We start from the raw sequence: 13,269 nt of genomic DNA, 5'->3' as shown, positions 1-13,269 counted from the left end.
TCTCTCTCTCTCTCTCTCTCTCTCTCTCTCTCTCTCTCTCTCTCTCTCTCTCTCTCTGAGGTTGTGTATTTACCAATCGGAATCCGTTATAAATGAGAGATTTCGAATACATCACAGTCCGTAGGATTCAAGGACGCGACCCCATCAGACATGCAGATTTTAACACTTAGCTGGCTTTAGTAACAGGTATATACAAACTCTATTGTTTTAGATATATGTCTTAATTACAATGGAGATTACTTGAGTGAGTCGGACCATTGCAATCTTATCGGAGTACCGGCGGTGTCGATGTCAGGTGGCATACAGAAAAATCACCCCGTGAAGTCAAGTAAAATAGCGACCCCTTGAACACAGGGGAAAAAAGTGTATTGATATGTTGACATGACGTATTCCTTTTGGATTCGAGTTTTTTTGTCGCCCTGACTTGCAAGTCTGTGTTCAAAGGAAGTTTTAGGAATTTTGTTTTAGATATTTAACCTGTGATTTGGTAGAAAATCGGGTTATGGTGTTTCTAAAGTTTTGACGAACCAGAGGAAATAATGACTTTATTCCTTGGGATTATTTTATTACTGTATTTTCATCAAACAACAGGTACGCAGTTTTTTTTTTAATATAAAAGATTATTGATATTTGTATAGGTCATATCAATGAGTATAGGTTTACAGGTTTCTGTTACATTAAAAGTTTAAAGACAAAAGTTTAGAAATCTTTGATTCTACAAGCACATCAAAATAAAATAAGACATACACGTTTAATACATTTTAAAATGGAAAATTTGTTATACAGTATATATCAACAAATGCAATGCACGAAAGGAAAAATAAATATACATTCATAACATATTAGAGAGGTTGAGATTTTAAACGTGTACGGGTACTCGTACATGTGTTAAAACTACACGTACACGTTTTTGTAATTTATCAGTTGAGATTTCTTAACTTGTAGGATATAAATGTGTACGTAAATCGACGCAGTTTTGTGACATGAATTTATTTAGTTAATTCCAATTAAATGGTAAATTTCTTATCAATTTTCATTCAATGAAGTTTAAAAATCTATATAATGTATCACATGAATACACTCACTCATCAATAAGATTTTATTTGTTGTAAAAAGCTACACGTTTGTACTTACGTGTAGACGACACTCTACAAGTTTAGAGAACGTGTAGAAACCATGTCGTCACAAAAAATGATGACGTAATACGCGAAAATTTAGGTGATTCCCCTAGTTCACGTACACGTACTAGTACACGTTTGAAATCTCAACCTCTCTATTATTAAGCAGAACGTATATATGAAGTTTACTTATTTAAAAAAAACAACAACAACAACAAACGATGAATTCTGAAATTGCTTGTGTGCGTGATAACGGAGAAATTTAAGTTTGTCTTGAATACACATCTGTATACAATTTAGTGTAGAGTGGAAGCTATGAAACCGTTGTGGGAAAATCGTCAATGTTGCTGCATTTAAAACTACGGCTGTAATTTTATCGTTTGGTTTTCTCCAATATTACTATACAGTGTTGGAGCAAACAATCACTCATACGATGAAAAACACATTTTTGTCATATACCTTCAGAATTTGCGTTAAAATGTAAGCTCTTAGAATTCATACCAAAATTAAGATTGATTGCAATATTGCAGCCTAGTCGAACTTCCTTTGACACATACAAGGAGACTTTAACAAACTGGTACTTTACATTTAATCATATATCTACTACTGTATGTCCATTCTTGTTTTGTAGCGTATATTTCATGTCTTTATTATGCCATATTTTATCATATTTATTTTAAGGTGAGAACCTCGTAAGTTGTAAAAACTTTTGTTCAAACCCTTTGTATACATGTGTTATTATAAATGCAATAAAAATATTCAAAACAGACAAACAGACAGACTGTCTGGCCTGTCCGGGTGGTACTGAGCACTGTACGTAGATTATCCCGATATCCAGATACTGAGATAGAGACCCCACATTCTATCTCCTGTCATGATCGGCCATTAGCGCCATTCAATCTGTGCACCTCCCAATTAACAATTCAGACTACACAAACCGGCTCTGGTGATTGATTCAATTGATATCAATTAGTATTTATTTCATAAGTAACCCATTAAATAGCAGGATACCCGAGTCAGTTTTCGGGTCACGCGCGCTAAACATCGCGCACTTCATGTGTTTAGTAATGGAAACACGTTTACTAGCTGATTTTAAAATACTATAATTTATAGACAAAACTCTCTAATATTTCTTTTTCAGCTTGATAAAATGTCCAATATATTATAAGAAACGAAAAATTCTTCGGACATGGATATAAATAAGAACGACAAAAGCCAACCAAATAAACAACCCAACAAACTTGAATAATAATGAAACATAAAAACCAATCAAAACCGAACATTGAATGTCGATTTATTAATAAAATATTAATATAAACCCATTACATTCGTTAAACGTTGCCCAAAAATATGTGAGGATTGTAAACTCTATTCATCTAGATCATACACTATAAGAATGTTCATGGTATTTTTCAGCATCTCTTTTGAAAATTAGTCCAGAGTCTGAGGAATGGGCTCGATATGGAAGAGATCTTAGTATCAGTTGTACATTTTCTTCAAAATATCATGAAAGTGTTCAACTGTATCACAATGAGAGCCTTGCACACGTCAGCGATCAGGTGACCATTACGTCAGACGCGTTTACTGACGTTGATGGACAGCAGACGACAAGACTACGATACATGAAGTCAAACATCAACTTTGATGATGCTGGAATGTATGAATGCAGGGCAGATAATGCCATGAAAAGCGTCAAAATCAATGTTGTCAAAGGTATTAAATCTAACTTTGTGTTCTCTCATCGACTAGGTTTGAAAACTTTGAAAAGCTTAATTAATTTTGGACATTTCGATAGGCATCAGTGTTTGGAAAATATGGATCTATGTTTTACCATAGTGTAGTTTCTGTGGCTTTATTAACTGAATAATTAAATGTTTTGGTATCAATTGCAAACACTTATTGATTGTGAAGAATATGAAAATGTGTTTTTGTGATATAATTTTTTTCTTAAAATAATTACAGGGAGACTGAAGATTTTTCCGAAAACTGAACGAGTGATAGCATTTGAAGGCGAGCGGGTGACACTGACATGTGAATATCAAGGAAGCCATCGTCTGGACGTCACATGGTCTTCTTCATCCGGTAGAGATCTGAAGAAAAGTGGATTTGTCGTCGGTAGTATTGTACAAACAGGCAACTTTGTACTTACGAAAGTAGATATATCGAAGTCTAGGGCTAGTTTCTCTGACTCTGGCGATTACACCTGTACTGCGGGTCCTCTATCCAAAACGGTTACACTGGAAATTTATCAGGGTTAATATCTTAAAATTATTATCAATATGTATATTATTATTAAAATGTAAAGGAATGAAAGTGACTTTATGATTTATTTATTGAAAAGAAATATTAACGAAATATCAAAACATTCTGGAAAGAAGACATTTTCAATTTAAGGTGAATGCAATAACCTTTTGGTTTCTGGACCACACGGAGTCCCTGATAGTCACATGACAGCGTCGTCATATTATGAAGATTCCATATACAGGGACAGTCCAGAGAGAGCAAGGTTAAATCTAGAGGACGTACGTGTACAAATAGAGAACGGAAATTACGTCATTATGGGCGGAGGATGGGTGGCAAACGACAAGGACAAAAACGAATGGATTCAAGTGAGACTTCTTATACCCAATTTTAACTTGGTCCATATATATTTACTAGATATATCAAATAGATGTTTCCTTTACAAGTATTTGTTACTCGCACGAACTCCTAATGGTCAAAATAATTTGTCATATAAAATTCTATAATTTGTTAATTAGCGGACGAACTTTTTCTTCTTGCGAATTTTGTTTGAATTACTTGTACCTACTTATTATTTTGCGAAAATGTCCTCGTTGCGTTAATTTTTGTTGTTGGTTTTAAAGGTTGCATTCAAAGCACAAAGCATTGTTCGCTCAATTTGGACTCAAGGTAGATTTGAATCCAATTGTTGTAACCAATCAGACTGGGTTACAGAGTACAGAGTCCAATTCAGCCAAGATGGCGTCTCATGGCAAAAATACAAAGACCAATCAGGGAATGACCTGGTAAGTCATTATTCTTATCATTATTACCGTATTAATTGATGAAAATATCACTTTTTGTAAGAATAAAAAACAATTTGAGAACAGTGTTTAAAACCTTTATTTATTTTCATTTTCATTTGACGATGTAAATGAGGATGATTTCGATTTGCACTATATCTGTCATTTGATTTCAGCACAATCCCCAAATACGTAGGTCGAAAAATATCCTGGTAAAGTGACATTCTTATTTTGGCTTAACACAATATAGCCTTAACATGTGGGAAGGTAACATGATATCTAAATAATAAACCACAAAACTTCTACATGTACATCATATACATATATATAAAAGCTGTGTAAAATGTACAGATGTATAACATAATCATGTGATTATATCTTTTTATTTTATCAATATGAGAAATTTCTTTGCTATTTTTTTTCATACACGGGTCATTGGATAACTTCGAATGTGGAAAGATTCAAGATCAGTTTTTAGATGTTAAAAAAGTATTTAAAGAATATTAAAAAGGGCTTGAATCTGTCAAAATAATTCCACCCACTTTGCTCTAACCTCTTTCAGGGGAACCAAAATAACTTGTTTCATGTGGTTTCTGTCAATCTTTTCTAAACCCATCAATATATAAAAGCTTACAACCAATAACAGCGTATCTATCAGCATATCAAACACAAAGATATCGCGCTAATGTTTTCTGCATAGCTAACGACATTCCCTCTTGTAATTAAGATTTTTCAGATAATCTTTGGTACTGGATAATATTTGATTACTGAAGAAATTTCGAATCCTTTTCTCTTCGATGAACGTTTGAAAGAATTTCAAAATCATTTGAAATTTTTTAGATAAGAATTTGACCTATTTCTATTTTATCGTTACTTTGTACATCACTGGAATATCATTTTTTAATATGAAATCTAAGATAAATACGATAATCTTTAATTAAAAAAAACCCAGAACTCTTTTTTTTTTTTTTTTCGAAATTTTACATTTTTAAAGTATTTTAAAAATAGTTATTTTATTTGTATATTTAGAAAGTAAATTTGATCTACGTTGTAGAATTTTTTTCTGATTTTAATTTCATTAATTTTAGATTTATTATAACAACACGTTGCTTGTCCTCGCCCATAGTTTTCCCTTTAATCTAGTTTATTGTCTCGTATTAAGGTAACTAACTGTTTTATTGTTTGACAGTATTTCCGCGCTAACACTGACTCGGGCACGGTTGTGAAGAATGACCTTCCCTCCCCCATCATAACCAAGTACATCAGAATCTCTCCCACAGCCTGGCACGGGAACATAGCACTGAGGCTGGAGATCAAAGGATGTCTCATACCCCAAAGTATGTGGCACAAGTTTTGGTTTTCTGGGGGTGTTTTTGCTTATTTTATATAATGATAGAAAAGTAAATCTAAGGTTTTAGCATACAAATTACATTTGCATAATTTAAAACGTACACTGAGCGAATATGCTTAACTTAGAACCATTTTAACAAGAGCTTGGACTTTGGGTAGTCGTGTCAAACGCAATGTGACGTAGGCCTGTCTATATCATTGCTAGCCATTCAGCCAAGGCTCTCTGAAATCAACAAGATTTGTCTGGCTTTCGAGCGAAGACTACGCAATCGGTGTATATTTCGCTTGAAACCAGCGTCATTTTAACTTGTTTTGACACAAGAAATAGATAGTTACATCCAACGGAATGTCCAAGGCCATGTTAAAATGGTTCTAATTATGTCTTTCATTTAGAATATACTGTAAACGTTAATATAGAAATTTTAATCTCTTAAAGATTTACGAATATTAGAACCGATAAGAAAAACCATCAATTTGCCGGTACCAGAGACGTTGAAGATTTCGTGCGAATACACTGGATCCAAAAGGGACGTTGTGTCTTGGTCCAAAGACTATGTTCGCATGGGAATGGTGGACGGTTTCAGAAGAAGTTCCAAGGAACAGCTATCCGGAGGAAGAGTAACAATTACAGACACAATCACTAAGGCCACCACGGAGTTCCTGGATTCAGGAAATTACACGTGTTTTATCCCCAACAGTACCTTCAGTGAAACTATAACGGTCCATGCAAGTGAGTATCACAAGATAGAGAATTCAACGATGTACGTCATTGTATATTAATAATCTAATCCTGTTTGTATTACGCGCTTTTTGATCAAATAAAAATGTAGTTTATTATTATTTGTATATACTTCATTTCCACTTTGACATTGTTATCTGTGACTGATCTCGCAAAATTTTAGTAACTGTTGATTTCATTTCTATCCTTTAAAGCACTCTATTGTACTGGTATACTCATATGCCTTTATATTTTTGAAAATTACTGTGATTGCTTTGTCGCTGACAGTGACACTGGAAAAAAGTCCAAAGATAGACAGGTACTGGGTGTCCTCTCAGAACGCTGTACACCTGTCCTGTGAGTACCGGTCACTGAATCGCCGTGACTTTTCCTGGGAGTACGCTGGTGGTGATATTAACAACCGACAATTCCAAATTACCAGAGACGTCAAGAAGTCCGACGGAGCTGTTTTTGTAACGTCATCAATACGGAAACCTTACGTCGATGTCACTGACAGTGGCAACTACACCTGTCGGATTGGTGAAATGTCCCGGACTTGGGAGGTGAATGTACTCTCAGGTAAGGTTTTGAAAAAAACAAGTTACTTTGGATTCTCGTATTAGTATATGATTTTCCATAAAATTTAATTCAACGTTTCTTTTCCTCGTATAGTCAGCGGTAACGGTTCCTGGCAGGCAATCACGCCCAACCAGACAATGTACCTAGAGTGCGACGTAAAAGGTCTGCCAACTGACGTCCCGTATCAAATGTTTTGGACAAAAGAAGGGAATTCCATAAAAGACCTCGATTCTCACGGACGAATGAATTATTTCCCAAACTCAAGGACTCTTCAAATCACCCGTACACGTTAGTAATAATTTTATTTTATACCATATGGTAGAACTTAATATCGAGCAAAAGGAAGCATTGCAATAACCCATTTAAAACCATTATATTAATTTCTATTTAGAACTATCGGACGCTGGAAAGTATGAATGCAACATACTCCTAGAAGTGGGGTCCCCTGCTCAGCAGCAGGTGTCGATAACCATGGAAATATATGGTAAAATAGAAGATATGATCCTAATTACGAATATATGTCTCCAGAAATTACTAGCGTTGAAGTTTTAAAATTTGTTCATCATTCACTTAACAGCACCCCCCAAAACTATGCTTGACGGAATGAAGACAATAAACGTGGGGGACTCTCTCCACTTGTACTGTAAGACAGCTGGGTACCCCACCCCGTCAGTCGTGTGGAAGAAGAATGGGAGGAGTCTCTCTGAACTCTCGTCTCGTGTCACGTTCCTGCCGTACGGCGGACTTGATAATGGCCATCTCGTTGTGTTTGACGTTTCTGGAAGCGAGGCTGGAGAATACACGTGTGAAGCGAAGTCCAGCTACTTTAGCTCGGCCTCATCACGTTTACAAGTTGATGTCAAAGGTGAATGTCACTTTGATAGTATTTTGAGAAATTGATTTAAAGAGTATTCCATTTTCAGAGGTCTTACTAAGTACATGTTTACTTAACGTTTTCTCGGCTTATATTTCAGAGGTATCCCTAGCAACAAGTCCTCCTTTGTTGATTGCTATAATAGTTGGTAGTGTCGTCGTTTTCCTGGCGATCGTGTGTTGTGGAGTATATGTAAAATGCAACCAAAGAGCGAAGAAAAAGAATTACGCATGTAAGCCTCGACAAGACGGTGTATACAAAATGATAAGTCTTTACATTTGTGAGTGTAATCTCTATTTTCTACTCTTTCTATTTCGATTTATTTCAGATGACACGGACAGCCTTGAAAGACTTCGCCAGTCTCGGCCACGTTTGTATGTAACATTAAAAAACTTCTATGACGTCACCCATTGTATTTAGTCAACGTTTATTTTCACTATTCAACCAGCAGGTGTTGGATATATAAATATCCAACTGATAGGAGTTGGATATTTTTAATATCCAACCGTCAATCAGTTGGATATTCAAATATCCAACAGGGCATTAAACAAAGAAAACTGAAAAAAATGTTGAAACGTGTATTTCCAATATAAATCCAAATTTATAAGACAGAATTTTGTCATCCATAAATGTATATCCGATAAGCCACGAATAAATGTTTTGCAGAAATATCTCCTTTTCTTAATTTTGATAGATTCGGGATCACATGTAAATCACTTTCATAAACTTTTAGACTTCCCATTTGAACCTTGAACCATATCACTCTAATTAGTTTAACAATATAGGAAATATTGTCGCACTATGACTTCATAAGACTCCTATCAATTTTTAGATGAATCATCGTCTGTTAATTGACGTCAAAATTCTGATTTTTCCTTTCTCCTTGCAAGTTTAAAATATCATGCATTCAAACGGTATCCGTGTCTTTCCAGGAATTGTAGATCTCTATATACATTGTACAAGTGTGTACTTTGCGTTAAAAAAATCATCTTCTAAATCTATGTCTGCTCAGTACAGCGGTATGGTTTTCTATAACATGCGCATCTGTTCACTCGTCCATGATTAAAAAGGTGTGTTTGGTTAGGCTATTGTGTATGGTATTGCTGGAATTTTACTTTTGTGTGACATCACAGTTGGATATATGAGTGGGTCAATGCTTCTTAGAGGCTCAAATGGGGGAATTTTTTTAAGTAAGATAAATAACTCGTTAGTGTTGAATAGTTTAGAGAAAACAATGTTTTCTCTAAACTATTCAACACCATTTCGTTATTTATCAATTACTTAAATTTTCATGTAAAAAGAAAGGGTCTCTTATTCAAATCTAGTAAGGTCATGTAAATTACAGGACTACATTTTTGGATACTTGTATGTAGCGATATAAACTTTTTAAAAAAATGCAAGCTACTCGGTTAATGAATTAAAATTAAATTGCATTTCCAGTATCGCACAATCAGTTTTTATATCAATCAAACTTTATTTCAAAATTTTAGACCCCGAAACAATACATTCAATGAAGATCATCCAAAAATCATAAAGTTGACGGAGGAGCCTCATTTCTATTCAAAGAGACCGCCTATGTCATCACCGCCACTGTCTGCGTCATCACAAAGAAGCGTGTCTACTTTTGAGTCTGGTTCTTACGAAAGAGTACCTCTGCGTAATAAACTGAACACCCCGGACATAGTGTTGACTGATCAAGAGGAGGAAGGCTACAATACAGGGTCCACTCAAGAAAAAGTGCGATTTTCTCTCCTCGATATCAAATGAAATGGTACCGTTGCATGAAAATACTGTTATGAATGTGCAATTTTATAAATGCAGCAAAGCTACATTCCATTTGATTCACAAATGTCTTTTGTCCCTGAGTATATTCACATTTATATAAAGAATTGCAATTTGGTTTTTTTTGTCAAACATGAATTGCCAGGTAAAATTTAATCACATTTCTTCTCATTACTTACAATTTGTACTCTATGCATAACCATGTACATTCATTGTATATCAAAATATCATTTGTAGATTTTTCATCACTTACATTATACACTATAAAAAAAGTATGTCTTAATGCATATTCATGTACATTCATCGTATATCAAAATACTATTCACTTACTTTTCTTTACTAAGACAAATCAAAAATTTAGTTAAAGTATGTTAAAGTATGTTATGCATAATCTCTATAAATCATGTACGTACATAAATATACCTTAAAAATATATGTACATATTATTGTCTTATATACAAATAAAGCATAATTTTAAGCACATTATACATATTTTTATGCATGTAGTATTTTTGAAAGATCCTTAATCAAATTTCATGTTCGAAATTTAACCAAAAATTTTACAATATATATGAAACACTAATGAATGTATATACACACCATGGTGACTAATTATTATAATTATCCAAGCTTCAACTGATTCACATATTATATGACCAAAAAAATCTTAAGACAAGGGAAATCTTTAAAAGCAATTACAAAATCAACATACAATGTACATTAATTAGGAATAGCTCTACTCGTATAATGTACCCGTGCATTACACATGTGAGGAAAAAAAATAATATGAAAATTCCATGTCAATCAAAGTTTCATTCCGAGCCATATCTCTCCAATTTACATGTAGACATCATATCTACCATTTGCCACAAATCTGCGTCATAAAAAATAAGTTTTTCTATCCAAGTTTAAAACGCATCCTTTGCTTTCAGTTCATCTACAACAACTGGATTTCTCCCTCTGTTTCTTTGTTCTCATTATTCATCGAAGATCAACATACGTCACAACTGGTACATATACAGACCTTAAGAAAAGAATTACATTTACTTTAAGCTGTGTTTTCCTCAAAATTCTTTGGCTACACAATTAAAACGAGGAACCTCAAACCGCTTAATTTTTTTTATTAGCGTTGTCATATTGGCTTTTTGCGATCAGGGTTTCATAACAGGTATTCTGAATAATGTACTTAATCGTGACGATAGCTGTTGGTAAAATTAATTTAAGGTACTCGTACAATGTTGTTTACAGAGCCCTCTAGTGGTATTACATGTAGCATACCTTGATCGATAGTAAGTGTTGATACCCCACCAAAGTTTCTCCTTCACCTGTTCCCTCTGTTGTCGCTTATTCCATGTTATTATACTGTAAAGTGAGAACACAATAGGTAGAAAGTTTGTTTAGGCTTTAACTGAAATATATATTATCTTAGGCCTAAATATATATATATAGAGAGAGAGAGAGAGAGAGAGAGAGAGAGAGAGAGAGAGAGAGAGAGAGAGAGAGCACATAACATACATTCTGCATTGTTCATCGATGGTATCGAAGACAACCGCATTTCTCTGGTAGCGCATTTTGTAAGATGGACATGTATTTTGTCTTCCAATGACACTGGCATTCACAGCTGAAAAGGTTAAAAAAATCCTATTAGTTTACGAAATCAAGTAGGCACAGCAAATGTCATACAACAGTTAGATCTTTTAAGCCAACCTGTCCACGTTCCTTCCATTTCCAGGGCGATCTCTCTCGCATTTTGGCGAGCTGCATCCTTCCAAGAACCACTGAAAATATTATCACCTGCTGTTCCAACCACAGAAGGGTCTCGGTCGGAGCCCATTCTGCCATTCACGTCTGTTGTTGTCGAATACTCATATTCATACTCGTACTCCATTTCATCTTGTTGAGTAGATGTTGATTGTTCTGTAGTTTGTTGTATCTTTGAAGTCATGGTTTGTTCTTCGCCCTCACTTTCGGTTTCTCCACTAACTGAGATTGGACTAGTAGAGCTGGAACTACTCCGTAAAGTCGTTATACCACCTTCTACTTCTATTTCATTTTCAGTCGCGGGATTAAACGTTGTTTTCAATCCACCAGAAGGTTTGACTTCATTTGCTGGCCCATTCATTTCCTGTTCAAATTTATTTTCACCGACTGGGGTCGTTTTCTTAGGAGAATCCGTAACAACTGCTTTAGGTTTGATGTTGAACCGCCGTCCTGAACCTACCATCTTTTTAAGACCATTAGAATTTGAAAGACCATTAGGATGATTTTGCCTATATTTTTTATCATTGGCTGCTTGTTTACTATAACCCATAGGAGAAATTCGTTTTAGTCCGACAATAGCATTTAGTTCTGATTTTTGCACAGGTTTTTTCTGATATTTTGAGAGAAGAGACACCTTCGGATGTTTTGTAATTTTTTCAACTTTAACTGGTGATGACTGATACTCTCGAGCATTCGGTGATGCGATTTTTCCAGATGGTGTTTTCTTATTTATTTGAAATTTCATCTCTGGAATAATATTTCGTCCTCCTCCCGTTCTTTTATGATGAACTATGATTGAATTCACATGGTTTTGATTAAGGATTTTGTTTGTGGTCCACAATGGACGTTTTCTTTCTTTCTTGTTAGGAGTATTCATCATCTCGGCCGATGTAAGCCTGAATGTATCTGAAGATTTGTGATTGAAATCAGCCTTATTGCTTGGATGTTTTTCTATCGTGTTTGATTTGCTATGCCTATTAACTGGCTTGTCGTACCTTTTCCCTAATCCGTGCATATTAGTACTCGAGTGAATCGAAGGAGACTTTCGGAAATGATTCTGTTGTTTTCGCATGATCTTGTCTAAAGGAATGGCATTTGAATATGGTATCAATTGTATGTCCTGTGCTTGTATAATCTTTTTCTTGGCTTCTTGACGCTTGTTTGATTTAACAGCGTTAGGGGCAGCAACTCTTGTATGTGGTTTTTGTTCGGTTTCAAGGAGAGTTAGTTTCAGTTTATTAGCCGTTTCTTCTGGACGTTGAAGATTAGCCAACGTTCCGTCTATTGATGTTGACTTTGCTTCCTGTGTTTTATTGGAGTTTGGGAAGCTAAATGTGCTTTTATTTGGAATTTGAATTTGCTCGACAACAACAGGTGGTGCAGGTGGGCTTTTCTGGTGACTGTTGGTTCTATCTCTTTGACCGAGAGCCTTCGTTAGTCGGGTAGGTATCTCAGGCAGTTTTATATGAACATCACCTTGACCTGGGATATCAGGAATTATTTCTGTCTCTTCAGCAGTATTATTTGAACTTATTTTGTTCATGCGCGATGGGAAACCTTCAGATATCAAATTTGGTGGCTTCACCTTTTGTGGCGTATTGAGTGGTGCTTCATTTAATTGTGATTTTGTCTGGTCTTTTGTACTGGTGTTTTCAACAAAACTGGATGTTTTATGTGGTTTTGATTGATGGATGTCATTTTTTATATCTCCTGCAATGCTGATTCTGGATTTTGATGGAATTATAAGCGAGTCACTGGTTGTTGGTATCCGATGAACACCATTAGCACTTTCCTGTGTATTAATTCCGTGTTGTTTGATGCGGTCAAAGACTTTATTTTCAGTTTTGTCAACATTTAACCTCCGTACGTCTTTTATCGAATCCTTTCGGTGGTGATCCGCCATAGTTGCACTCTTTCCTCCACTAAGTATCGGTTTTCCGTATTTGTGAGACATACGATCGTTAACGCTTCTTTCCCAAGACGATTGCGGTATATGTGAAGGGATGGCGGTGACTGAGGAGGGCATGTGTGATAGTGTCGACATTGGCCTCTTTTTAATCGCCG

General features: G+C 35.2%; 2 protein-coding genes across 3 annotated transcripts; one reads left to right on the top strand and one right to left on the bottom strand.

The window, feature by feature from the left end:
• Positions 1-303: 303 nt before the first annotated feature.
• On the top strand, positions 304-9,884 carry LOC128192207 (hemicentin-1-like). 2 transcript variants are annotated; one of them, XM_052864713.1, is made up of 15 exons: positions 304-591; positions 2,535-2,831; positions 3,081-3,371; positions 3,513-3,727; positions 3,983-4,144; positions 4,318-4,353; positions 5,331-5,478; positions 5,928-6,221; positions 6,498-6,788; positions 6,882-7,076; positions 7,180-7,272; positions 7,366-7,653; positions 7,763-7,894; positions 7,991-8,036; positions 9,153-9,884. In XM_052864713.1, the coding sequence occupies exons 1-15, from the start codon at positions 540-542 to the stop codon at positions 9,427-9,429; spliced, it is 2,817 nt and encodes a 938-aa protein (XP_052720673.1). In that variant the 5' UTR covers positions 304-539; the 3' UTR covers positions 9,430-9,884. The 2 variants fall into 2 exon arrangements, with proteins under 2 accessions (XP_052720673.1, XP_052720674.1); XM_052864714.1 differs by lacking the exon at positions 4,318-4,353 and having other exon boundaries at positions 306-591; positions 9,153-9,875.
• On the bottom strand, positions 9,583-13,269 carry LOC128192208 (uncharacterized). The gene is made up of 4 exons (XM_052864715.1): positions 11,152-13,269; positions 10,960-11,065; positions 10,723-10,806; positions 9,583-10,468 (listed from the first exon to the last, which is right to left on the bottom strand). Exons 1-4 carry the CDS (start codon positions 13,247-13,249, stop codon positions 10,426-10,428), a joined length of 2,331 nt encoding a protein of 776 aa, XP_052720675.1. The 5' UTR covers positions 13,250-13,269; the 3' UTR covers positions 9,583-10,425.

Source organism: Crassostrea angulata, chromosome 7 (assembly GCF_025612915.1).
Source record: "Crassostrea angulata isolate pt1a10 chromosome 7, ASM2561291v2, whole genome shotgun sequence".
In the NCBI taxonomy this organism is placed as follows: domain Eukaryota; kingdom Metazoa; phylum Mollusca; class Bivalvia; order Ostreida; family Ostreidae; genus Magallana; species Magallana angulata.
The sequence above is the reverse complement of the archived record's forward strand: the minus strand, read 5'-3'. Positions and strand labels throughout refer to the sequence as shown.